This window comes from Mya arenaria, chromosome 10 (genome assembly GCF_026914265.1).
Source record: "Mya arenaria isolate MELC-2E11 chromosome 10, ASM2691426v1".
NCBI classification, from domain to species: domain Eukaryota; kingdom Metazoa; phylum Mollusca; class Bivalvia; order Myida; family Myidae; genus Mya; species Mya arenaria.
Genome location: NC_069131.1, coordinates 70,860,914 through 70,888,058, shown reverse-complemented (window position 1 = coordinate 70,888,058; position 27,145 = coordinate 70,860,914). Strand labels below are relative to the sequence as shown.

Below are 27,145 nucleotides of genomic sequence, written 5' to 3'. Positions count from 1 at the left end.
AGTTTTCTTGGCATCGGCTCTCGAGAAGTTATTTTCCAGAAGAAGATGTTATTTTAAATGTTCTCTCAGCATAACCGCATTGATAAATACTAGTGAAAAGTTATTCTCAGACTATATTTAAATATACATTTTCTCAGATGAATAAGGTAGTACCAGCTTCGGCTTAGCACACAAGTGCGTATACGTGTAAATATATGTATGGACAATGTTTTGTGTACGACGTCATCCGGGTGTGTGTACATTGTACATGTTAAGAATGACATTTATGATATAAATGTAGACAGTACATGCCGAGTTTAAAATAACAAAACATTTAATGAAAGTTTTTTTTAATACTTTTATACACTGACCAAAGCTTAAATAATAGTTAGATGTGTACATACATCGCCCGAAATAAAGTTGAATAACATATAAAGGTTAGAAACAAGGCTGTTTAAACATAATGAACAGTCGCCATAGTTGTTTTAACAACCTGCGTTTACACACGATAATTATATTAATGCGGTGGGAATAGATGTGCGGACATGCGTTTGTTCCCATTCTCTTTAATCTCAAACACAATTCATCACCGTCTCATCCGTCCACTGCCACGTCAACTCTAGGCCAGGTAAGTGCCTAACATAAATCAAGATTCATACATTAATTCAAAGGTGTCTGCATTTGAATGCAAACTGATTTTACAAATCAATATGTCAAAAAGGCCATGAATATTAGCAATAACAAAAGGCCGCTTCCAAACCAATTTCTGATGTGCTTAGCAATGTAACAATCATAGTTATAACGCCAAAGTAAGTCTGACTTTACGTTCACTGGTATCAAGTTTCAGCTGGGCATCAATCTAGTGTGAACTTGAAAGGAATATTTAAGTCTCCTAGTTCATCCTTGAAGAATTTATCAAACAGTTCGCTCTGTGTAACCGTGAAGAGATTTTTCCAGTCTCCAACCTCACCTGCAGTGAAACAAATATACGTCTTTAACAAAGTTTTGTTTGCGTCGTCCCGACCGATTCACCTAAAATGATCCGTTTCAATATATTTACCCCTTGGGCACGCTTATAGTTCTATTGCAGTATGTTTTTTTCTTGCTAATCCAGCAAAGACCGAAAAAAACATATCAACAACAATAATTCATTACTCTTCCTCAAAAGTTGTATTCTTATTCTAGAACAAAATTCGTTTTTTTCGTTATTAGAAGTATTCTTATTCTAGCAAAACCCAGGACAAAATTCGCTACTTTTACTTATTAGTTACATTCTTATTCTAGCAAAACCCAGGACGAAATTCGCTACTTTTACTTAGATTCTTATTCTAGCAAAACCCAGTACGAAATTCGCTACTTTTACTTATTAGTTAGATTCTTATTCTAGCAAAATCGCTACTTTAACTTATTAGTTAGATTCGTTTTCCTTAACATTTATATTCTCATTCAAGAAAAGACCAACACAAAAGTTGCTACATTTCCCGAACAGTCATATCTTTATTCTAGCACAGATCAACGCAATTTAATTACCTTTCTTTATCAGTTGTGTTCTTGTTCTAGCATATACAATTAAGATTCCTTTATAGTTAGAATTAACCAAATTTGTCATCGAAATATTCCTGGTTATAGATTAACGGAAACATATCAGCATACTATTTAAAACCCAATGTGGGTATTCTCTGGTAAAAATAGGACACTAGGTAAAGTATTAAGACACAATTTCAATTTCACGTTTTTTTTATTCCTTTAACAGATTCACCAGTGTAAACTGTTCCAGAAACTATATCAGAATATTTCGCAGCATAATACGTAGGACCAGTGTGAATATGGGTCATGTCAGGTCAAAACGAAGTAGAAACCAGGTAGAACTAGTATGAATAAGGGTGATCTCGGGTCAAAACGAGGTAGAACCTGTATGAATAAGGGTGATCTCTGGTCAAAACGAGGTAGAACCAGTATGAATAACTTAAGTATGATCTCGGGTCAAAACGAGGTAGGACCAGTATAAATAAGGATGATCTCGGGTCTAAACCAGGTAGAACCAGTATGAATAAGGGTGATCTCGGGACAAGACCAGGTAGAACCAGTATGAATAAGGGTGATCTCGGGACAAAACCAGGTAGAACCAGTATGAATAAGGGTGATCTCGGGTAAAAACGAGGTAGAACCAGTGAGAATATGAGTGATCTCGGGTAAAAACGAAGTAGAACCAGTATGAATAAGGGTGATCTCGGGTCAAAACGAGGTAGAACCAGTATGAATAAGGGTGATCTCGGGTCAAAACGAGGTAGGACCAGTATGAATATCATTGATTTCGGGTCAAAACTAGGTAGGACCAGTGTGAATATCATTGATTTCGGGTCAAAACTAGGTAGGACCAGTGTGAATATCATTGATTTCGGGTCAAAACTAAGTAGGACCAGTGTGAATATCATTGATTTCGGGTCAAAACTACTAAGTTGGACCAGTATGAATATCATTGATTTCGGGTCAAAACTAGGTTGGACCAGTATGAATATCATTGATTTCGGGTCAAAACTAGATTGGACCAGTATGAATATCATTGATTTCGGGTCAAACCTAGGTTGGACCAGTGTGAATATCATTGATTTCGGGTCAAAACTACTAGGTTGGACCAGTATAAATATCATTGATTTCGGGTCAAAACGAGGTTGGACCAGTATGAATATCATTAATTTCGGGTCAAAACTAGGTTGGACCAGTGTGAATATCATTGATTTCGGGTCAAAACGAGGTTGGACCAGTGTGAATATCATTGATTTCGGGTCAAAATTAGGTTGGACCAGTATGAATATCATTGATTTCGGGTCAAAACTAGGTTGGACCAGTGTGAATATGAGTGATCTCGGGTCAAAACTAGGTTGGACCAGTATGAATATCATTGATTTCGGGTCAAAACTAGGTTGGACCAGTATGAATATCATTGATTTCGGGTCACAACTAGGTAAGACCAGTATGAATATCATTGATTTTGCGTCAAAACGAGGTTGGACCAGTATGAATATCATTGATTTCGGGTCAAAACGAGGTTGGACCAGTGTGAATATCATTGATTTCGGGTCAAAACGAGGTTGGACCAGTGTGAATATCATTAAGGACCACAATGGAAATAAGGGATTATCAATCCCTTTTTTTGTGTTATCCTTAGATATATAATGTAGTTAACATGGATATATTTTATTCCTGATATTATTTATCATGTGTTTAATTCCATGCTATGTACATTTTATGCTGAAATAAATCTATCTATCTATCTATCTATTGATTTCGGGTCAAAACGAGGTTAGACCAGTGTGAATATGAATGATATCGGGTCAAAAACTGGTAGAACCAGTGTGAATATTGGTGATCTCGGGTCTAAAACTGGTAGAACCAGTGTGAACATGAGTGATTTTGGGTCAAATCTAGGTAAGACCAGTGTGAATATGGGTCAGCAGTATTGCCTTTTTCATCTGTTAAGACACATTCAAAAATTGGTGCAAAATCGCATTGATCAAGAAGGATTTTCCGGCTTTAACAGTATTTCAGTTAAACACCTTGTTTTTATTCTAATAATAGGGAAGACAAACACGGAAAAACATTACCTTTTCTTAACAAGGGCGACACCTCCGCGTTTATGGAGTACACATCCAGATGGTTCGTCATCGGGTTGGAGCGCATGCTGTCGAACAAACAGTGGCCGGTAATCGCGTCTCGAACGCCCTCTGGAAGATTACAGACCAATGTTAATGAACATTCAATACATAATACAAAGCTTATTCTGAGGAAATCAATATATTCAAGACAAAGTATTCTTTTTTATTTCCTTGAAGAATAGCATAAAACCGTTATGAATACGCTACATAAATACCATATCTAAAATGTTGAAATAATAAGCATCTTATATAATAGCACAAATTCAGTATTTGTACCTTACAGAAAAAGGCTATATCCATCATGCATGTCCTACAAAAACAGAATACAGCCAGTATGTACACCGTATAGAAACATCATATAACCACTATCTATATCTGACTTGTATAAACTGATTGATTGAATAGTAATTACCCTGTTGATATTGAATAATGTCACTAAATAACAGCATTAGATTTTCTAAACAAAAATAAATCATATGCTAGCATTTCTATGACAAATTGAAGTGACGTCGTACCTTGAAGTGGTTTCTCCAGGAAGTCACAAAGGCGGTCAATCTCCCGTCGGAGGTCACTCTTCATGTCCTCGAAGTAGAGGATGCAGATACGCGGGTCCTGCCGCCGTGCCCACCAACTGCGCGTGTAGTCGAACCAGGATCCGTGGTCAACTGTGCATAGCGAGCGATACGGGGCATTAGTGAAACGTAAACACTTCTAAATATTTTGTAAATTTCAGAATTGTTTTGTATTAAAAATACTTGAATCTTTATTTCAAAGCATTCCTTTAAGTTACGCGTTGCTCACCGATAAACAGATTTAACAACAACAGCAACATTTACATACATTTTGAGCGTTTCGAAATGTAGCCCGTTTACATAGAAAAGGACTTTCTAAACTCTACCATGTCCGTCTAGAAACATGTAGAAGAAGTCTTCCCAGGTTCCGCGGAAGTCACCGAATGAGGAACTGGCGCGGTAGAAGTGGTAGTATGAGACGCATAAATCCTTTGGGTTCCGGAATAGTACGATCGTCTGAGGAGAGAGGTTAAATTGTTCTAATGTGTTTGGCCTTAATGAAAACTATTATACAGAAAAACGGTCATCGTGTGGTCAAACGGACCGGCGGAAGGATCAACACTCGTTAACGAACAACAAGATCTTGTGCGGATTAGAATTATGACAAAAGACTCCTTATGCTCACAACTAGTTCAATATGACCGTTTGTATATACATGCATTACATGAAGAGTTAAATGACGATCGAGCTCCTTTTTCTTATTTCGAAATCTGTTTATTTATGCTTAGAACATATAGAGTAACATACCTTACAGTCTCTTGATTTTATCTGCCTTGGTATAAGTTTCACCGGAAGATGCGACTTTATAACTCTTGGTGACGGCATTTGATTAGCTAGATCCAACCCAACCTCGTTTAAAACTTCATCCTTGAATTCTAAAAATGGTGACCGGAAGTAAACAGGTTTTTGGATTGCTTCGTCAAAGTTCCCATCATTCATTATCAACCACGTAAGTTCCTGTAGCCATGTTGTACCTGTAAACCAATGATTAATATCTGAAATTCGTTTTACCTTATTTGTTACTCTGTAATTGACCACGCGATAGTTGTATATCTGATAGGGGTGAGGGATAAAGGATCTTTAAATAGACTCTTTCTTAAAACAAACACCGGTCTCACTCAGTCAAAACGGCTGGCTCATTTATCAACAAAACTTAAGTATTTTACTTCATTTTGGTCCTAGCCCACACTCTTCCATTGAAACACCGAGGGCGAACGATCCTCAAATAAAGGTGACATCACATAAGGTCACAGGTCAAGAAGAAATACCAGGTCAAATTGCTAACAGAGCATCCAGGCGAACTAGCTCCAATATTCATTTTTTTTTCAAGCTTCAATTCACTGATGCGCTATTCCTGATTATCAAGGAAAGTGACTGTGATAATAAGCGTTGAGGTTAACGATATAACCAAATATGTTTCTTTAGCAACAAATATCCGAAAATGAGCTCTATAAACAACGATTAAAACCAACTGAGATGTCCAGGCTTACACAGATGAACCAATTTAGAAACTGAAATAGACTTTTGCAACTGGAATTCTATCACCTTAATTGTATATTCGAACATAATACCAGCAATAGAAGCCTAAATCATATGTCGTACACCATTCACAATCACACTCGTGGTCAGCAAGGTATCTTCGGACCATCATAAAAATATTATGAACTAAAAAAAACCCAGTAAAATATTTCAATAATCTCCTACCAATCCACAAAGTCAAGCCAAAATCAGAAAGCTGGAGACGGTCGAAATGTAGACTACATGGGAACCAGCATCCTCACCGAGTGGACCCCACTGCAGGAAAAGAGCGCAAAGGTTAAAGTCATCATTATGAGCACCAATTGCTTTGACATATCTGGAAGTTTATCATTACCAAAAATACCACTAGTGGCGTCAGTATAACTATTCTGGAACCATACCCTCAAAACTTGTAAACCAACTGCTTTGACGTCCCTGGTAGCATGCTCATTGCAACAGCTTCCATCACCGGACTCACTATGATCCATATGGAATTTTACGCTCGAAATTTGCATACCAACTGCGTTGACACCCATAGTAGCATGCTCATTGCATAAGCTTCCATCAGCGACCTAAGTTTATACCTCTTAGGGTGTGATAAGCTGTATCGGAAGAAAAAGATCCTTGAAACTATTTCTCCAAAAGCGGCATCAAAATGAATTAGGCAAATTGTAGTCAAAGCTCATACTCGCAATGTGCCCAGAGCCTAACAATTGTGCTAAAGATATGGGAGTCTCGGTATTAAAATAGTCATAAATTAAGACGTCAGAACTGAGCCGATCGATGAAGAAAACAATCTTAAACAACAGCCGTTAATTTGTCCCTGTTGGCTATTGCTTCTATATTACCGTGATGTTTATGACCATATAAGACGCATTCACCAATTGTTTTTGTAGATATATTATCTATTTCTGCCAAGATTTAAATCCACCAGAATAAACCTTCAGATTGCAAGCACAGAGATTGTAGAGTACAACTGTATCTGTATTTGGTGTTTAACATATTTATTAAGAGTACATCATATTAAATATCTTAATAAAGATTACTTAATATCGTGGCGCATGTGGTAACGAACATTAGTCATATTTTCTGTTATGTTAAAGCATATCATATTAAACGCAATATCAAAGAAATTCTATAAGAACATTTTGGTTCTTAGTTATCTAGAAAGACAATAAATTTTCTGCCTTCAAAAGTATCGGAGATTTATTTTCAGCTCAAGTCGGCAAACCAGACACTTTAATGGAAGTTCGATGTACATGGTTTCCAGATCTTCATATAATAACCTTAAAATACGGTTTACTGCAGAGAACGCATTTACGGAAAGCTTAAAAGACATGTTCCGAGTGTTGTGAGGTGTCAAAGGTCTCGTATTATGCAAGAATTACGTCTTGTAAAGGGACTTTGTCACAATTAACAATATAAGATATTATATCTCTAATGTTATTTCACAATGTCAAGTCGACAGTGAAAATAATATCGAAATTTCTGATATTCATTAATAGTTGAAAAAGTGAAAAAATGCATCATTAGAAAACCTTTAGTAACTTGATTGTTAATTACGTCATTCAAAAACCTTGTGTTCACAATATCTCTGTGGAAATGAGTCAACCAAATAGTATACAGAGCACTGCTCTAACTTGTACTGTATGCAACTCAAAGATTCACAATTACAGTTTATCCTGATTGACATAAAGTAGCAAATTCGGAAATAAAATAGCACGTAAGTCTACATTAAGATGGTCGATGGTGAAAATAATATAAAACAACATATTGAGTATTATTTTTATCATAAATCTGTAAATTCTCCCTGTATGTTATTGCTATGTATATATTCGTTACAGTTATGAGCCTTAGAAGTCTGAATTCGCCAAATTTATATCTATCATTATTTTGCCTGTAAGGATATCCAACCAGATTTAATAATTCTAAATATACCTGAATTGCCTCACGATGATACGGGCGGATGTATACAGTACGATAATGCAATGAAAACAACAGTACTTAATAATTTAAAGCCAAAATCATGTCTAAAGACACATGGTTAGGGTAAAGAGGCTCTGAACGAGAGACCCTAAATGTACAAACAAATATAACATGCATCTTAAAAGCTTTTTCAATAAATGATGTGGCTAGCGCCATAGAACGGTCAATGAAACAAAATGTTCATCTGGGTTTTAACCAGTTTATGTTTACAAAACCTTCTCTTTTAATGACGAATGCATATAAGATGGAACGATATCAACGACCTAATGGTGCCCCCACCTTACACTTGGGTATTACACATGGTTTGATCTGGGTCTGTATCTGTATAAGCCATTTGTGTCTGTTTTCATGGATCCGATCTCTGTTCAATGCATATTGATCAGTCGAATACTCGTCGCATCTTTTTCCTCCAGAACACTAATTGCAATTAGCCAGGGCAATTAACAGGCGATACATAAGTATTATATTATCAAGAAAAGTATCAGTGTGCAAAAGTCCATTTCACGGAGAAAACAATCTGGAACAACAATTAATATGACCATTGGTTTTCTCATAAAATATGTCCTGGTTATAGTTTCGATATTTTCATGAGCAGTATAAGCCATATATGCTTATTAAATTTTGTATCATTATTTCTGTCTGAATGGAAACACAATCCATAATTTGAATAAACTCGCAAATTGCCTTATCATATTGCATTCACAAGGGATTGTTGTATTCAATTGCATTTATATTTAGCGCATGTAATATTCATGAATATGGCATTACGATTCTGTGCTCATCTTAACCGACGAATAAGCAACACATGGCCACAATATTGTACACAATTGTTTCTAATCATGGCAATCGTTATCACGTATTTTCACCCTAAAACTTCCGCTAAATTATTTTAATGTGTAAAATTCAACAATATACGTGCTTAATTTAAGGACTGATTTCAACCATTTAAAAGCCCATAGCTTTACTTTGAAAACAGTGTGTCGTTTTATGACTAGTGAAATGCTAAGATATGTTGAAAAAAAATTGCTTGCATCGCTGCTTGCATTATGAATATAAGAAGATGAGAATTATGGCTGGTTAAATTGTTGTTGTATTTTCATTCTGATAATTTGACGATCATCATACCTTTATATCGATCTGATGATATATTGAAAGAACATGGAGGCTTGATGTCTTGTAAGACACTGAATCATCCGGCTAGAGATCTTTAGAAACATAGGCATAAGGGATTGATTTTAGCTCAAACCAGTTCAAAGCACATTTAAATGAAGGCTCGCTGGTGGCAAATTCCGGATCTGATATTGCAAACAAGACATAAGCGCCGGAAAGCACGGATTCATTAAGAAACAGTACTTAGGGCAAGCTTCGAAGCCATGTTTGAGTGGTGATAATGTTTAAATCTGATTTGATTGAAATCAAAGCTTCATCGATGACGTCGGGTATGGAAGGTTATTGCATATTGAGCAGCCTTGTGTCCATATGTCATACATATATTCCATGACTATCGAGTTTGTTAATGATATATCAGTGTCTGAATACATGAGTAGTTGCTATTACTAATAGTGCGAGATCGTCCAGTGTTATGGTCAAGATGTTTGTTGGTTCGATTCCCAACCAGGGTATTCCATATGACCTTTCCAAATTATATACGAGTACTAGTTTCTACCCAGGGAATGGACTCGAGGATGATAATGAAAGTTACAACTGAGCTTAAACAATAAGAATTCGTTTATATTAATTCCATACCAGCTTTCGGGAAGGTTGAAAGGAAGATATCAGAGTCCCTCACTTCGAAGTCCTTCACGGCGTCGAGAATATCTGGTGGTGTGTAACCGAAGAACAAGACCCCTTCATATACATGCTCCCCTGGTCAGTGCAAATAAATAAAAATACATTTATATAGATTGTATTGGTTTCTTTTATTCAAAGGATCAGTTAAACCGCTTTTCGTGTTAATTTTTCTTTTAACAAATCGTTTTTACTACTACTAATACTAATAAAAATGAACATGCTCGCAAAATGAAAAGTAAAATATTTTTTATTGTGATTAAAAACTTAAATCATTGCAGAAGCGTTTCCGTTTTTGGTAAAACATATTTGCGAGCAGTAATCATCGAAATTATTAAGAAAGAAAATTGTCTGCTTTATCCTTTTTAAAGAATTTGAAACTCAGATACTTTCTTTAAGTTAGAGTGCTATGAATGGATTTGTAATAGAAATACTATTCCGGCGTTTTCGTAAAACTATTCAAAAGTCTCGATGTGATGTTTATTCACTCGATTCATATCAATTTCCAACTTTTGTTCCTAAATACAAATAGAGTTGCACATTATATATTTAATATGACTTGGTGTACGTTTTCATTGTTAAATAACAATAAATCATAAACTCTAACCTGGTAAAACATGTTCGTGCCGTTTTTCTATGACTTCAGATTTTTCATCCTCATTATCCGACATTTCGTTTTTTTTTGTTTCAAATATATCACACACGTACAGAATTCTCTTAAATTGTTTTTGTAATTTCTAACGTTTCATTCAACAAAATTCCAATCGCATCAACTCCATTTCAGAACGCTAAATAAAACCAGCGTCGATATTTTAGATACAGTCTATTCAGAATTCTTCAATACCCTGTTCTCAGAAAGGAGATTCTATTGGTTTTATATAAACACGTAAATGACTATGAACGTATCGATTAACAAATAAGCAGTGAGCTTGTAAAGGTTAGAAGCTTTTATGGAAATGATACTAAAGCACGTCAAGGCTTCTGGATTGTTTGTCGTGATGCCGAGGAGAGTTTTAAAGGGACTTTGTCAAAGATTTACCTAAATTGGAAAGGTTCTCCTTTCCCGAATGCAAGTATTGGTATCCGTATTGCAGATCTACTATAACAGCTTACACAAACCTTTATTGAAAGCTTGTATGACTTTTATTAATGTTAACATATTGCCTTTGAAATTGACAACTTTAAACTGCAATGATACCACGATTTGGCTGAAATATTATCACCGCTTTGACTATCTAGTGCCGCGTTTATATGCCAAACATTTAAACAGGAAAGTCTAGCTTAGATTACCACGGTATTGTCCCTGATACTGTATCGTGTTGCTCGCCAATCGTATTGCGACGGTTTTATCCGATGGGACTTGGATATAGACGCAAAGTCGATAAGAAGATATATCATATGGCTTATATTAATGTTTAAATCTTGACTCAAGTGTTGCACACTTTGATCTGCAATAATACCACAATTGGACCGAAATATTTGCACCGCTATGACTATCTATTGCTGCGATTATATGACGAACATGAAGGAAAAAGTGACAATAAACAGAGTTTTATTCTTTTAATCATTAAACAACGCACAAAAAAAACTAAATTTATTATATATAAGCATTATTAAAAACAGTAGTTTGCTATTTAGACCAGTTTGCGTATTAATATAGACTGACTTTATGTAACCATATGAACATGATGCTGACAACATAAACATCCATACATCAACAATTATACAGAGGACAGTTTGACAATGATCTTTAATAAAGCGTTTGACGAAACCAATCTAAAGTCTTTTAATGTAAATTTGTGATCACATGTCATATAAAGGAATTAAACACAGAAATTCTGTCCATTTGGACTTCCGCGTCACCATTTCTCCAACTGTATTAGAATTGATGTCGTGAGTGAAATTAAGCGTGATACCACGCACTTTGCCATTTGAAGTTTGTCATCTTTCGTTGGATTAAAATAATGCGTTAACATTCATTTTATGTCCTAATAATGGTATCAATAAGAACTTCATTCCTTAAATCTCCAAAGTAATTCCCGAGCTAATGTCTCAATCGTAATGGCGCTGTAGTAAATATACAATATTCAGTGTGGCAGAACCGTACTCGCATTTTTAAAGATTTACCAAAAATAGAATTCGTACGATAAACTTGAAATGGTAAAAAAATATATTATCGTCATTTTTATCAAAAATGATTTTTCTGCGGATATGCTTGACTGATTAGGAATATGATATGCTTGACTGTTTTTTTCGGATATGCTTGAACGATTGCATCATGCTTGATTCTCCGATTTCAAAATATTTTTCTATGAAAATTCGTTCCTTTAATCATGATTTATCTTTGACGACTTCTCATGTTATACAAAGCTGTAATGATGAGGCATATATGCTAAATTTTGTAAATATTGATACATGTATGGAAACGGGTGAGGGTATGGACATATAAAGAACTTTAAATCCCCAGCTAACTTATCTTTAACTGAACTCGAGTTTCACTGACCGTTCCAAGGTAATTCCATAATTTATCGTTTATGCTTATTCGATGAGTGTGTGTCTGTTTGTATGTAGTTCGCTGGTGAATCTCGTGCAATGTCGTGTAGGCCCTTACCTTGTGCTTCTAAACAATGTTAAAGTATTTGTTTTCGACAATTTTTAATTTTAAAGTGGATTTTGAATTCATTATGAATCGGAACATTTCATGAAAAATAATTATGAAGACTTATTCCGGAATTTGGATTTGACATTTGATGAATGTAATGCACCGGACAATTTAACAACACATGGAATCAAGGAATCAAATAAGAGCATATTTTAGAGCACCAAGCAACGTCCAGAAGAAAGAGCTCAGCTCAACACTAAGTACTCTCGCATCCTCTGGCTATATTTCCGCGAAAGTTCAAGTTTCTAATCAATTACCCCACCTAACGTTTCATCCGATGGTAACTTCCAATGAAATCACAGTGCATTTGCTGATATTTCCCATACCGTATTCCATAAACCAATTGCCTTTTCAACATAAATCTCAAAAAGTAGTTTGACTAAAAATTTATCTCTAAAATGTCTCACAACCGCTAATTTCGAGCATTATCGCGAGGTATGATGAGTACGTTGAAGGTGTTGCTATTTTTGTTGTTTTCCTGTTTTTGTTAATATTTCATAACCCCATTTGTATTATTGAATATGTTATATTGTTTTCATACGATGTTATAATAAACTTGTCATTGAAAATATAGAAATATAAACAATAAAAAGGAACCTTTTTCTGCGCATTCATTGATTTTTAGATTTAGGTAACTTTAGCTGTTCGAATTACCCACCGTTAAGAACAACGAAAGAAAGAAAGCAAGAAAAAAATATGTTGAATAAAATCTAATTATTTTTGCAGCAATGAACATTTAAATAAACGTAAATATAAGTGTTAAACATCGACATTTTGCAATTTAATATGCTGTTGGAGTTCTTCGATCTCGACCCATTATGAACAGTCCCGTTGCATGCCATACTCCAATGAAATACAAAAAGTCAAATTTAAAGCCTTAACAAATCCCATAAAATTTATGGGTGTAACGAACACGATCTGATGGGCTATTTTAGCTTGAAAAATATAAGAAACCGTTGCTAAAAAACCCGTATGAATTGTCACAACTCAGCAAATAAAGAGTGTGACTTGAACGATGCAATGAGTTCTTCCACTTTTTGAATGTAAATGCGGTCTTGGCGAAAAGGGATGCCGCGACGTTTGTGCGAGAGGATGAACGCATGATTAGTGTGACGTGCACGCATGGAAAGAAGAGAAAACAAAAACAATCTTTATACATTAACAGATGCTCTAAACCTGACTGTGAGATGTTAGTTCCTAAAATTTCTCTGTACATGGTGTTTTTACGATTTCGTGCAGACTTTCATATGAGACATTACGAGATTGGCGATGCTTTACTTTGGTTTCTCCCACACTTTCCGATGAAACTTTTACCATAAAAGGACTTTGTCATACCAATCTAGAAATATCTTATGTGTCAAGAATATTTATTTATTCATTTTCAATCAAGTTTCTAAAGTTAAGTGATTTTGAAAACGATCTATTATGGTCACGAGTGTGGACTTCGCCTGGTGATGGTTTATCAACCAAATGTAAACAAAGGTGATTTAAACAATGACCGCTCGTGTAATGTAATGACCACTCTCCGAAAAGTATGGGTATTAAATGAGCATGTCCGAACTTATTTGAGCTAACGTCATCTTCGACCAATTATCTACCGGGCTCTTATTCACTAACGCCTAAAGGATGAATTTGATTCAGGCGCAGACTAATGAATACTTAATGAACATTGACCCCGTAGAACAGATATGCAATGCTCATTTAAATCATAGACTATTCCTCAAAAGGAGTCGCTGCTTCAATAGGCTACTTAAACGAATACACAAACTACAAATTGAATTCACTTTAGTAAAACACTTTTTATTGGACGGAAACCTCTGGTCATTGTTTTGCAATACGCCGTCGAATATCATTCTTGGACTACGCCAAATACATTTAATCTGTTTTGACGTTCATGGTAGTCAATAATTATGTCCACAGTGGGATCATACATTAGAATAAAAAAAGGGATACGATATGATTAAACCACACGGAAAGGCTTACAATTTCTCAGACGGCTCAGGGATGAACTCGAAAAGGTTACAATATACAATACCTTTAACCAATGCCTTTTAACACTCCTTGTTTTGATATAAGCTAAAAGCTTGTCAAAAGATGAGATTTTTCTGTCTATGTAAATACCAAGCATTTTTAAATGTGTTACGAGCACTGTTTGAGGTGATAGTATACCACTTCATTTTAAATGAATTTAATTTAAGATGTTGTCCATGATGATAGTTCTTTTACATTGCCATAACATACACTTATAAATTTGCACTTCTTATTGTTTTTGAAGTAAAACATTTATTTGAGCAATCCAATGCATGCGTGTGATCTTATGGAAACATTGGCCATAACTTGAACACTTAAATTTTCGTATACAATGTTTTGGCCATAACTTGAACACTTAAATTTCGTATACTATGTTTTGAAAGAGTATTGAATGCTTATACCAAATAACTATGTAAGAGAATATCTTGTATATAAATCACATTATGAAATTTGCAGCTTTATATGTTTGTAATGGGGAAATGGCTTAGTTGTTAAGTCACTAAACCAAAGTTGCAAAAACTTAGTTGTTGTATTATTTTCGGTATATTTGCTAAATATTATATCCCTCCAGATGATAGCCTTACACATGATGGGTTTTACAGACATCTGAAAATCATATAACTGTGTTGTAATTTAAATCTTGTTAAGTGAAAATGTATATAAACAAGGTGATTGTCGTGGTTTGGTGTTTTATATATGCATGCTCGGATCAAGTGTTTATAACTAATAACTTATGCCACGATTTCGACTTGCAAATTTTAAATTCAATCATCCGATCACAGATAAGAAGTTTCATCACTGATAATCTTTTTTGTGGAAAACTTACATTCAACAGGGTATTGAAAATCATGCTTAATTAATCTGACTGCTGTTTTATGAGTGAGTACGCATTGTTCAGTGTTTAGAAATTAATTGATTAGGTTTGAAGACAAACATTATACAATATAGATGAAATAAACACGGTAAGCATCATACTCTTTAAAAAAATGCACTTTGAACAACAGAATACACGGTTAAAATTAAATCCAATTTATTCCATGCTAAGAATTTCGGTTCGTGGGTAATGTCAATTTCATGATTTATGCAATCGCTATTATCACCGATGACTTGTACAATGTTTAAAGGTATTCATGAAATAATATATATATATATTTTAGATAGAGTTATTTCATTTGAAAGTTTTCATTCTGTTATCAAAGTTCAATGTGCTCGGTGCTCAAGAGTATTTAAACATCTTGAGCATACACCCATAACAGTATGTAAAAATATAAATCAACCAATCACACACCTTTATAATAAAACACATAATAATAAACTATAAAGGTAAACCCAGCACGTGTTTTCCAATAGGCCTGACTCATATACCCAGGCATGTATCGTTCACCAGGCGTGTCTCAGATACCCAGGCATGAATCGTCCACCAGACGTGTCCAGATGGTTCGTGTGGGGATAACTAAAAAGCAGTTTGGGAAATCAGCTGACGGATGTATCCATGATCATTTAAGGCTTGTCTTTTTCGGAGATCGTTGTAACACACGAGTTCTAATTCCCATTGCAATATGAACGAAAAACTGATGTATTAATATTCGATGAAATTATACGTTATGATTATTCTTGGCATCGGCTCTAGAGAATTGTTTTCCTGAATAACATGTTCTGAAGTTTTTTCCGACGATTTAGCACATAAGTGCGGATACGTGTACATATATGTATGGACAATGATTTATGTACGACGTCACCCTGGTTTGTGAACATATTAAATGTTAAAAATGACTTGTATTTAACATATGTAGACGGTACATTGCAGTGCGAGTTAAAATATAACAAAACATTTAATGAAAGCTTTTTTATTGCTTTTTTACACTGACGAAAGCTATAATAATAATATGTGTACATGCATCACGCGACATAAAGTTGAATACCATACAAAGGTTTTAACAATATAATTGATTAAACATTAACAACTCTCGCCACAATTGTTTATGCAACATGTGTTTAAACACGATAATTCTTTTACTGCGGTGGGAATAGATGTGCAATCATCTGTTTGTTCCCATCCACTTCCCTCACCATACTTTACGTTTAACCATTATTTATTACAGTCTCATCCATTTACTGCCACGTTGGATGAGACTGTAATAAATAATGGTTAAACGTAAAGTATGGTGAGGGAAGTGGATGGGAACAAACAGATGATTGCACATCTATTCCCACCGCAGTAAAAAAATTATCGTGTTTAAACACTTGTTGCATAAACAATTGTGGCGAGCGAGAGTTGTTAATGTTTAATCAATTATTTTGTCAACTCTATGATGTTTGAGTCTGTTAATGCTTTTCTCGACAAATTGTAAAAGCTTGACATAATCGAGATTCATATATCAATTCAAAGGTCTCTGCATTTAAATGCAAACTGATTTTACAAATCAATATTTCAAAAATGCCATGAATATTAGCAATAACTAAAGGTCACCTCCAAACCCATATCTGATGTGCTTAGCAATTTAACCACCATAGGTAGATTATAACGCCAAAGTTAGTTTGACGTCACTTATATTTGTATCAAGTGGCAGCTGGGCATCAATCTAGGGTGAATTTGAAAGGGATATTTAAGTTTCCTAGTTCATCCTTGTAGAATTTGTCGAACAGTTCGCTCTGTGTCACCGTGAAGAGGTTTTTCCAGTCTCCAACCTCACCTGTAATGAAACAATTATACGTCTTTAACAAATTTTTGTTTGCGTCGTCCCGACCGATTCACCTTAAAAGACCCGCTTCAATATATTTACCCCTTGAGCATGGCTATAATTCTATTGCAGTATGGTGTTCTCTTGACAATCCAGAAAAGACAGAAAAACATATCAACAACATTATTCTAGAACAAAATTAGTTTTTTCGTTATTAGAATTATTCTTTTTTAAGCAAAACCCAGGACAAAATTCGTTACTTTTCCTTATTAGTAAGATTTTTATTCTAGCAAATACCAAAACGAAATTCTATACTTTTCCTGAATATTTGTACTCATTCTAACACAGACCAACACACATTTCGCTACATTTCCTTATTAGTTAGATTCTTATTCTAGCAAAACTCAGGACAAAATATCCGTTACTTTTCCTTATTTGTTAGATTTTTATTCTAGCAAAACTCGGGACAAAATTCGTTACTTTTCCGTATTTGTTAGATTTTTATTCTAGCAAAACCCAGGACACAAATCATTTCTTTTCCTTAAAAGATAGATTCTTATTCTAGCAAAACCAAAGACAAAATTCGCTACCTTTCCTTAACAGTTATATTCTCATACTAGAAAAGACTAAAACAAATTTCGATACTTTTCCTTAACATTTATATTCTCATTCAAGCAAAGACCTACACAGAATACGGTACATTTCCGTGATCTCGGGTCAAAACCAGGTAGAACCAGTGTGAATATGGGTGATCTCGGGTCAAAACCAGGTAGAACCAGTATGAATATGGGTGTTCTCGGGTCAAAACCAGGTAGAACCAGTGTGAATATGGGTGATCTCGGGTCAAAACCAGGTAGAACCAGCGTGAATATGGGTGATCTCGGGTCAAAAGCAGGAAGAACCAGAGAAAATATGTGCTATCTCGGGTCTAAAACAGATAGAACCGGTGTGAATATGGGAGATCTCGGGTCGAAACCAGGCAGAACTAGTTTGAATATGGGAGATCTCGGGTCGAAACCAGGTAGCACCAGTTTGAATATGGGTGATCTCGGTTCAAAACCAGGCAGAACCAGTGTGAATATGGGTGATCTCGGGTCAAAACCAGGGAAAACCAGGGTAAATACGGCTGATCTCGGGTCAAAACCAGGTAGAACCAGTGTGAATATGGGAGATCTCGGGTCTAAACCAGGTAGAACTAGTGTGAATATGGTTGACCTCGGGTCAAAACCGGGTAGAACCAGTGTGAATATGGGTGATCTCGGGTCAAAACAAGGTAGAACCAGTGTGAATATGAGTGATCTCGGGTCAAAACCAGGTAGAACCAATGAGAATATTGGTGATCTCAGGTCAAAACCAGGTAGAACCAGTGTGAATATGAGTGATCTCGGGTCAAAACCAGGTAGAACCAGTGAGAATATTGGTGATCTCAGGTCAAAACCAGGTAGAACCAGTGTGAACATGGGTGACCTCGGGTCAAAACCAGGCAAAACCAGTATGAACATGAGTGATTTTGTGTCAAAACTAGGAAGGACCAGTGTGAATATGGGTGATCTCGGGTTTAAACCAGGTAGAACCAATTTGAACACGAGTGATTTCGGGTCAAAACCAGGTAGAACCAGTGTAAATATCGCCGATCTCGGGTCAAAACCAAAAAGAACCAGTGTGAATATGGGTGATCTCGGGTCAAAACCAGATAGAACCAGTGTGAACATGAGTGATTTCGGATCAAAACTAGGTAGGACCAGTGTTGATATGGGTCAGAAATATTCACTTTTTCCTCTGTTTGCACACATTCTGGTGCAAAATCGCATTAATCAAGAAATAATTTCTAAGTTTAATAGTATTTCAGTTAAACCCCTTGTTTTTATTCTAATAATAGGGAAGAAAAACACGGAAAAACGTTACCTTTTCTTAACAAGGGCGACACCTCCGCGTTTATGGAGTATACATCGAGATGGTTCGTCATCGGGTTGGAGCGCATGCTGTCGAACAGGCAGTGGCCGGTAATTGCGTCTCGAACGCCCTCTGGAAGGTTACAGACCAATATTAATTGTATATACAATACATAGTACAAAGCTTATTCTGAGGAAATAAATATATACAAGACAAACTTATTTATTCGGATGACGTACACCTTTCAAGACTAGCATAAAACCGTTATGAATACCTTACATAAATACCATATTTAAAATGTAGAAATAAGATGCATCTAATATAATAGCACATATTCAGTATTTTCACCTTACAAAAAAGGCTATATCCATCCCATATGCCCTACAAAAACAGATTACAGCCAGTAGGTACACCGTATAGAAATATCATATAACCACAATCTATATCTGACTTGTATAAACTGATTGATTGAATAGTAATTACCCTCTTGTTGTTTAATAATGTCCCTTTATAACAGCATTAGATTTTCTAAAACATTATAAATCATATGCTAGCATTCCTATGACAAATTGAAGTGACGTCGAACCTTGAAGTGGTTTCTCTAGGAAATCACAAAGGCGGTCGATCTCCCGTCGGGACTAGTCACTAACTAATAATAACATTGGATTTTCTGTAAACAAATATGCTAGCATATTTATGTCAAAATGAAGTGAGAGTGACGCAATACCTTGAAGTGGTTTCTCCAGGAAGTCACAAAGGCGGTCGATCTCTCGTCGGAGGTCACTCTTCATGTCCTCGAAGTAGAGGATGCAGACACGCGGGTCTTCTCGCCTCGCCCACCAGCTGCGCGTGAAATCGAACCAGGACCCGTGGTCAACTGTGCATAGCGAAACGGGGCATTATTCGAACACTTCTTAATACTTTTGTATATTTCACGATTGTTCTGTATTAAAAATGCTTGAATCTTTATTTTAAAGCATTCCTTTAATTTGCTCACCAAAAACGACACTTACATACATTTTAATAGCAATTCTAAAAGTAGCCTGTTTACATAGAGAGGAAATTCCAAACTACCATACACAAGCGTACCGTGTCCGTCTAGAAACATGTAGAAGAAGTCTTCCCAGGTTCCGCGGAAGTCACCGAAGGAAGAACTGGCGCGATAGAAGTGGTAGTATGAGACGCATAAATCCTTTGGGTTCCGGAATAGTACGACTGTCTGAGGAGAAAGGTTAAATTGTTCTAATATGCTTGCCCTTATCGGAACGACAACTATTATAAAGAAAATAGGTAATCGAGTGGTCAAACGGATTGTCAGAAGTAACAACACTGGTTAAAGAACAACAAGATCTTGTGCGGATTATAATAATGACAAAAGACTCCTTATGCTCACAACTACCTCAATATGACCGTATGTATATACTAGCATTACATGAAGAACTAAATGACAATCGAGTTCCCTTTTCTTGTTCGAAATATGTTTATTTATGGATTTCGTATCATTTACATGCATCAATATAACTACAAATTGCTATGATGCTTATTATATTCAGAGTAACATACCTTGCAGTCTTTTGTTTTTATCTGCCTGGGCATAAGTTTCACTGGAAGATGCGACTTTATAACTCTTGGTGACGGCATTGGATTAGCTAGATCCAGCCCAACCTCGTTTAAAATTTCATCCTTGAATTCTAAAAATGGTGACCGGAAGTAAACAGGTTTTTGGATTGCTTCGTCAAAGTTCCCATCATTCATTATCAACCACGTAAGTTCCTGTAGCCATGTTGTACCTGTAAACCAATGATTAATATCTGAAAATCATTTTACTTTATTTGTTATTAAGAACTGACCACACGATAGTTGTATATCTTAATAGGGCGAGGGATAAATGATCTATGAAGTAGACTCTTTCTCAAAACAAATAATAATAAATACCGGCCTCACTCAGTCAAAACGCCTGCCTCATTTATCAAGAAAACTTAAGTATTTTACTTAACGTTGGTCCTAGCCTAAACTCTTCCTTTGATAAAAGCAGAATCACCAACGAGGGCGAACGATCTTCTAATTAAAGTGAAATCACATAAGCCATGATAAGGCCACAGGTCAAGACGAGATACCAGGTCAAATTGCTTACAGAGCTTTCAGACTAACCAGCTCCGATATTCTCTAGTTTCTTTCAAGCGTCCATTCACTGATGCGCTATTCCCAATGTCTTGAAAGAAAAGCGACCTGTGTTCGACTTAGTCAGCAGCGAAAATGACCACCTGCTTATAAATAATCATTGAGGTTAATGATGTAACCAAATATGTTTCTTTAGCAACAATTATCCGAGCATGTTCTATATAAACAACGATTAAAACCAATTGAGATGTCCAGGTTTACAATTTAGAAAAGAAAAACAAAACTTTTGCAAGTGGAATTCTATCACCATAATGGTCGAACATATTACCAGCAACAGACGCCTGAATCATATCTCATACACCATTCACGGTCACACTCGTGATCAGCTAAGTATTTTCGGACTAACATACACTATTATATGAACTTGAATTACTATTAGGTATTTCAATTATCCCCTAACATCCTCAAAATCAAGCCGGCATCAGAAAGCTTGAGATGGTCAAAATATAGACTACATGAGAACCAGCAACATCACCGAGTGGACCCACAACAGGAAAGGGACCCAAAGGTTAAAGTCATTATTAGGTACGGGATTGAACACCTATTGCTTTGAAAACTCTAGTTTATCATTGCCAAACATTTCTACTAGCGGCGTCAGTATGATCATTCTGGAACCATACGCTCGAAACTTGTAGGCCAACTGCTTTGATATCCCAAGAAGCATGCTCATTGCAACAGCTTCCATTAGCGACATTAGTATGATCTAGCTGGAACCTCACGCTCGAAATTTGCATACCAACTGCATTGACACCCATTGTAACATGCTCATTGCATAAACTGCCATCAACGACCTAACTTTATACCCCAGAGGGTGTGATAAGCTGTATCGGAAGAAAAAGATCCTTGAAGCTATTTATCCAATAGCGGCATTACAAAGAATTAAGCAAGTTGTAGTCAGAACTCATACTCGCAAAGTGCCCAGAGCCTTATAAACATGCCATAGATATGGCAAAATCAGAAATAAAATAGTCATAAATTAAGACGTAACGGTCAGAACTGAGACGATCGATGAAGGAAACAATCTTAAACAACAGCCGTTGATTTGTCCCTGTTGGCTATTGCTTCTTTATTACTGTGATATTTATGACCATATAAGACGCATTCACCAATTGTTTTTGTAGATGTATTATCTATTTTTGTCCAGATTTAAATCCATCAGAATAAACCTTCAGATTGCAAACACAGAGATTGGTAAGTACAAATGTATTTGTATTTGGCGTATAACTTATTTATTAAGAGTATATAATATTTTATGTCTTAATAAAAATACTTAAAATTGTGGCGCATGTGGTCACCAACATAAATAATACTTTCCAATACTTGCTATAAGGACCTATTGGCTCTACGATATCTAGACTGATAATTAATTTTCTGCCTTTAAAAGTATTGGAGATTTACTTTCAGCTTAAGTCGGCAAAACACACACTTAAATGGAGGTTCGATGCACATCATTTCTTAATCTAATAAACCTGAAAATACGGTTTACTGTAGAGAACACATTCACGGAAAGCTTAGACTATTTATGCGAAAAGCTACAGAAACAAGATCAGTGGCAAAAGGTTTAAACCTAATCCCGGTTTAATGGCACTGGGTAAACACCAAAGACATATAACATAAAATCACAAACAAGAAACATGGAAGAACGGCACAAAACTCCAATAGCAGCACAGTACATACACACTGTATATAAAAAAACTAGGTGTGTTTATCAAGTATTTTTAGGTACCGCCTTGGAACGGTCGGTAAAATGTAAATTTACTGGGGGTTTGAACCAGTTTGTGTGCATTAACCTCACTTTTATCCCAAACAATCCCGAACAAAGAAAAACCGTAAATCTTATCTTATCAAAGTATACATTAACTTGGTGAATCATAAACCCCGTTTAATGACACGGTGTAGACGCCAAAGACATAGAATACATAAACAAACAATCACAAACCAGACACATGGAACAACAGCACAAAACTCCACAAACAACTCAGTACACATATACTATTTTAAAAAAAAACAAACTAGGGGTGTTTATCAAGGATTGTTCGGTACCGCCTTGGAACGATCAGTAAAATGAAGACATGTCCAGAAGAAGAAGAAGACATGTCCAGAGTGTTTTGAGTTGTTAAGCATCGAAGGAGTCGGTTTATGCAATAATTACGCTATGTAAAGGGACTTTGTCACAATTTACAATATAAGATATTGTATCTCTAGTGTTATTTCACAAAGTCGACAGGAAAAAATATATTGAAATATCTGCTATTTATAAATATTTGAAAAGGTGGAAAAATGCATCATTGTGCAAATGAGTCAACCAAATGGTAGACAGAGCTCTGCTCTAACTTGTACACTCTGCCACCTAGAGAATCACATTTACATCCAAAGTTTATCCTGATTGACATTAACTAGACATTCGAAAATAAAATAGCCCATAAGTCTGCAGTAAGATGGTCGTTGGTGAAAATAACATAAAACAACATATTGAGTATTATTTCTGTCATAAATCTGTAAATTTCCCCTGTAGGTTATTGTTATGTATATATTCATGATAGTTATGAGCCATAGCAGTCTGAAGACGCCAAATTTATTTCTATAATTATTGACGGTGAAAAGATTGCCAACCAGGTTTGATAACTCTAAATACTATAACAGGATTGCTTTTAAATGATATTATACGGCCAAAATCCTGTTTAAAGACACATGGTTATTGTAAAAAGACACTGAACGACAGACACTAAATATACAAACAAACACAACATTAATTAGAATAGATTTATCAATAAATGATTTGGCAAGCACCTTGAAATGGTCAGTGAATCAGAAGTTCACCTGGGTTTGTAACCAGTTTTTGTTTACAAAACCTCACGATGTCAACGTCCTATTGGTCCCCCACCTCAATCTTGGATATTACAGGTTGATTTTGAGTCTTAATTTTTATAAACCATTTATGCCATCGATCTGATCTCTAATCAATGCATATTCGTCAGTCAAATATAAAAAAGCTATTCTCCACAGAACACAGTCCTAAATTGCAATTAGCTAGGGCAATAAACAGGGGAAACATAAGTATTATACTATCAATAATAAGTAACACAGTGGAAACGCAAGTCCAAGGAGAAAACAATCTGGAACAACAAGTAAATTGACTATTGGTTTTCTCATAAATATGTCCCTGTTATTGTGTCGATTTTTCTATGTGCTCTAAAAGCCATTTATGTTTTATCAAATTTTGTATCATTATTTCTGTTTGAATTGAAACACATACCATAATTGTAAATAAAGTTGCAACTCGCTTTATCATATTGCATTCACAAAGAATTGTTGTATTCAATTGCATTTGTATTCAGCGCATTCCATATTCATGAATATGGTATTACGTTTCTGTATTGATTTTTATCGACAAATAAGCAACACATGGCCACGATATTGCACCATATTGTAACTTATCATAGCCATCGTTATCACGCAATTTTCCCCCTAACATTTGTGCTTCAATTAACGTCTAATATATGTGCACAATTCCACAATTACTTGTTTAATTTCAGCAGTGTGTCGTTTTATGGCTAGGTGCTTAGATATGTTACACTAATATTTGCTTGCGTAGCTGTTGGCATTATGAATATAAATGAAGAGAAATCTGGCTCGTTAAATTCTTCTTATTTTCATTCTGATAATTTGACGATCATCATTCCTCTAAATCAATCTGATGAAATTTTCAAAGAAAATAGAGTTTTGATGTCTTGAAAGATAATAAATTATCCGATTGGAGATCTTTAGAAACATAAGCACAAGGGATTGATTTTAGCTCAAGCCAGTTCAAAGCCCATTTAAAGGAAAGTTCGCTGTTAGCCAAATTCCGGATCTCATATTGCAAATAAGACATATGCGCCTGAAAGTAGGGAATTAATGCGAGAGAGTATTTAGGCAAGCATAGACGTCATGTTTCAGTGGTGATAATGTTTAAATCTGATTTGATTGAAATCAAAGCTTCATCGATGACGTCGGGTAATGAAGGTTATTACTTATTGGACAGCCTTATTCCCATATGTCATGCACATACAGATATTCCTTGACCATCGAGTTTGTTAATAATATATCAGTGTCTGAATACATGAATAGTTGCTATTACTAATTTTGGAAATTTTGGGAATGTTTAATGAACATTACAACTGAGCTAACAGCAATGAGAATAAGTTTATATTAATTTCATACCAGCTTTCGGGTAGGTTGACAGGAAGATATCAGAGTCCCTCACTTCAAAGTCCTTTACAGCGTCGAGAATATCTGGTGGTGTGTAACCGAAGAACAAGACCCCTTCATATACATGCTCCCCTGGTCAGTGCAAATAAATAAAAATACATTTTTATAGATTGTATTGGTTTCTTTTATTCAAAGGATCAGTTAAACCGCTTTTCGTGTTAATTTTTCTTTTAAGAAATCGTTTTTACTACAACTAATACTAATAAAAATGAACATGCTCGCAAAATGAAAAGTAAAATATTTTTATTGTGATTAAAAACTTAAATCATTGCAGAAGCGTTTCCGTTTTTGGTAAAACATATTTGCGAGCAGTAATCATCGAAATTATTAAGAAAGAAAATTGTCTGCTTTATCCTTTTTAAAGAATTTGAAACTCAGATACTTTCTTCAAGTTAGAATGCTATGAATGGATTTGTAATAGAAATACTATTCCGGCGTTTTCGTAAAACTATTCAATAGTCTCGATGTGTTGTTTATTCACTAGATTCATATAAATTTCCAACTTTAGTTCCTAAAGACAAATTGAGTTGCACATTATATATTTACTACTTCTACTACTACTACTACTACTACTACTACTACTACTACTACTACTACTACTACTACTACTACTACTACTACTACTACTACTACTACTAATAATAATAATAATAATAGTAAAAATAATTATAATAATAATAATAATAATAATAATAATAATAATAATAATAATAATAATAATAATAATCATCATCATCATGAACATGCTCGCAAAGTGAAAAGCAAAGTAACTTTTTATTCTGATAAAAAACTTAAACATTGCAGATGCGTTTCCGTTCTTGGTTAAACATTTTGCGGGCAGTAACCATCACAATTATTAAGACAGAAAAAATATTCTTCTCCAGTCTTTTTAAAGAATTCGATACTCAAATATGTTCTTCAAGTTATATTGCTATGAAAGGGTTTATAGTATAAATAATGTTACAGGGTTTTCGTGAAAGTATGCAATAGTCTCTTTGGGTTCTTTATTCACTCGATTTATATCAATTTCCAAATTTTGTAAAAAATACAAATCGCGTTGCACATTATCTATTTGCTATGACTTTGTATTCGCTTTTATGGTTTAATAACAATAAATAATAAAATCTAACCTGGTAAAACATGTTCGTGCCGTTTTTCTATGACTTCAGATTTTTCATCCTCATTATCCGACATTTCGTTTTTTTTGTTTGAAATATATTTCACACGTTCAGAATTCTCTTAGATTAGTTTTGTAATTTCTAACGTTTCATTTAATAATAAAATTTCAATCGCAGCAACTCCATGTCAGAACGCTTCATAAACCAAGCATCGATATTTAAGATACAGTCTATTCGGATGTTTTCAATACCCTATTCTCAGAAAGGAGATTATTGGTTTTATATAAACACGTAAATGAGTATGTACGTTGCATATCGATAGGGAAATTACCAATGAGTTTGTAAAGGTTAGAAGCTTTTGTGGGAATGATAATAAACCACGTCAAGGCTTCCAGATTGTTTGTCGTGATGCCAAAGAGAGCTTTAAAGGGACTTACCTAAACTGAAAAGGTTCTCCTTTCCCAAATGCAAGCTTTGGCAGCCGTATTGCAAATATTATGGTACTATTATGTTTTACACAAACCTTTATTGAAAGCTTATATGACTTTCATTAGTGATAACTTGCTGACTTTGAAATTGTCAACTTTAAATGCAAAATAATACAACTATTGGGCCGAAATAACATCACCTGTATGACAATCTAGTACCGCGTGTATATGCCAACCATTTGAAACAGATAGTCCAGTTTTATTGACTGTCACAGCATTGTCCCTGATACTTTCGGATAAATCGCAAAGTGTTAATCGTGTTGCTCGCCAATCGTACTGCGACGGTTTTATCTGATGGGACTTTGATATAGGTGCAAAGTCGATAAGAAGCCATATTATAT

The 27,145-nt window shown here is 35.1% G+C and overlaps 2 protein-coding genes across 2 annotated transcripts; both read right to left on the bottom strand.

The window, feature by feature from the left end:
* Positions 1-334: 334 nt before the first annotated feature.
* Positions 335-10,325, bottom strand: LOC128206911 (sulfotransferase 1C4-like). Its single transcript, XM_052909651.1, has 7 exons — positions 10,107-10,325; positions 9,458-9,577; positions 4,955-5,181; positions 4,534-4,663; positions 4,151-4,300; positions 3,585-3,704; positions 335-949 (listed from the first exon to the last, which is right to left on the bottom strand). The coding sequence occupies exons 1-7, from the start codon at positions 10,168-10,170 to the stop codon at positions 834-836; spliced, it is 927 nt and encodes a 308-aa protein (XP_052765611.1). The 5' UTR covers positions 10,171-10,325; the 3' UTR covers positions 335-833.
* A 6,032-nt stretch (positions 10,326-16,357) lies between these two features.
* On the bottom strand, positions 16,358-26,582 carry LOC128206744 (sulfotransferase 1C4-like). The gene is made up of 7 exons (XM_052909409.1): positions 26,329-26,582; positions 25,151-25,270; positions 20,330-20,556; positions 19,856-19,985; positions 19,494-19,643; positions 18,779-18,898; positions 16,358-16,885 (listed from the first exon to the last, which is right to left on the bottom strand). The coding sequence occupies exons 1-7, from the start codon at positions 26,390-26,392 to the stop codon at positions 16,770-16,772; spliced, it is 927 nt and encodes a 308-aa protein (XP_052765369.1). The 5' UTR covers positions 26,393-26,582; the 3' UTR covers positions 16,358-16,769.
* Positions 26,583-27,145: the final 563 nt, after the last annotated feature.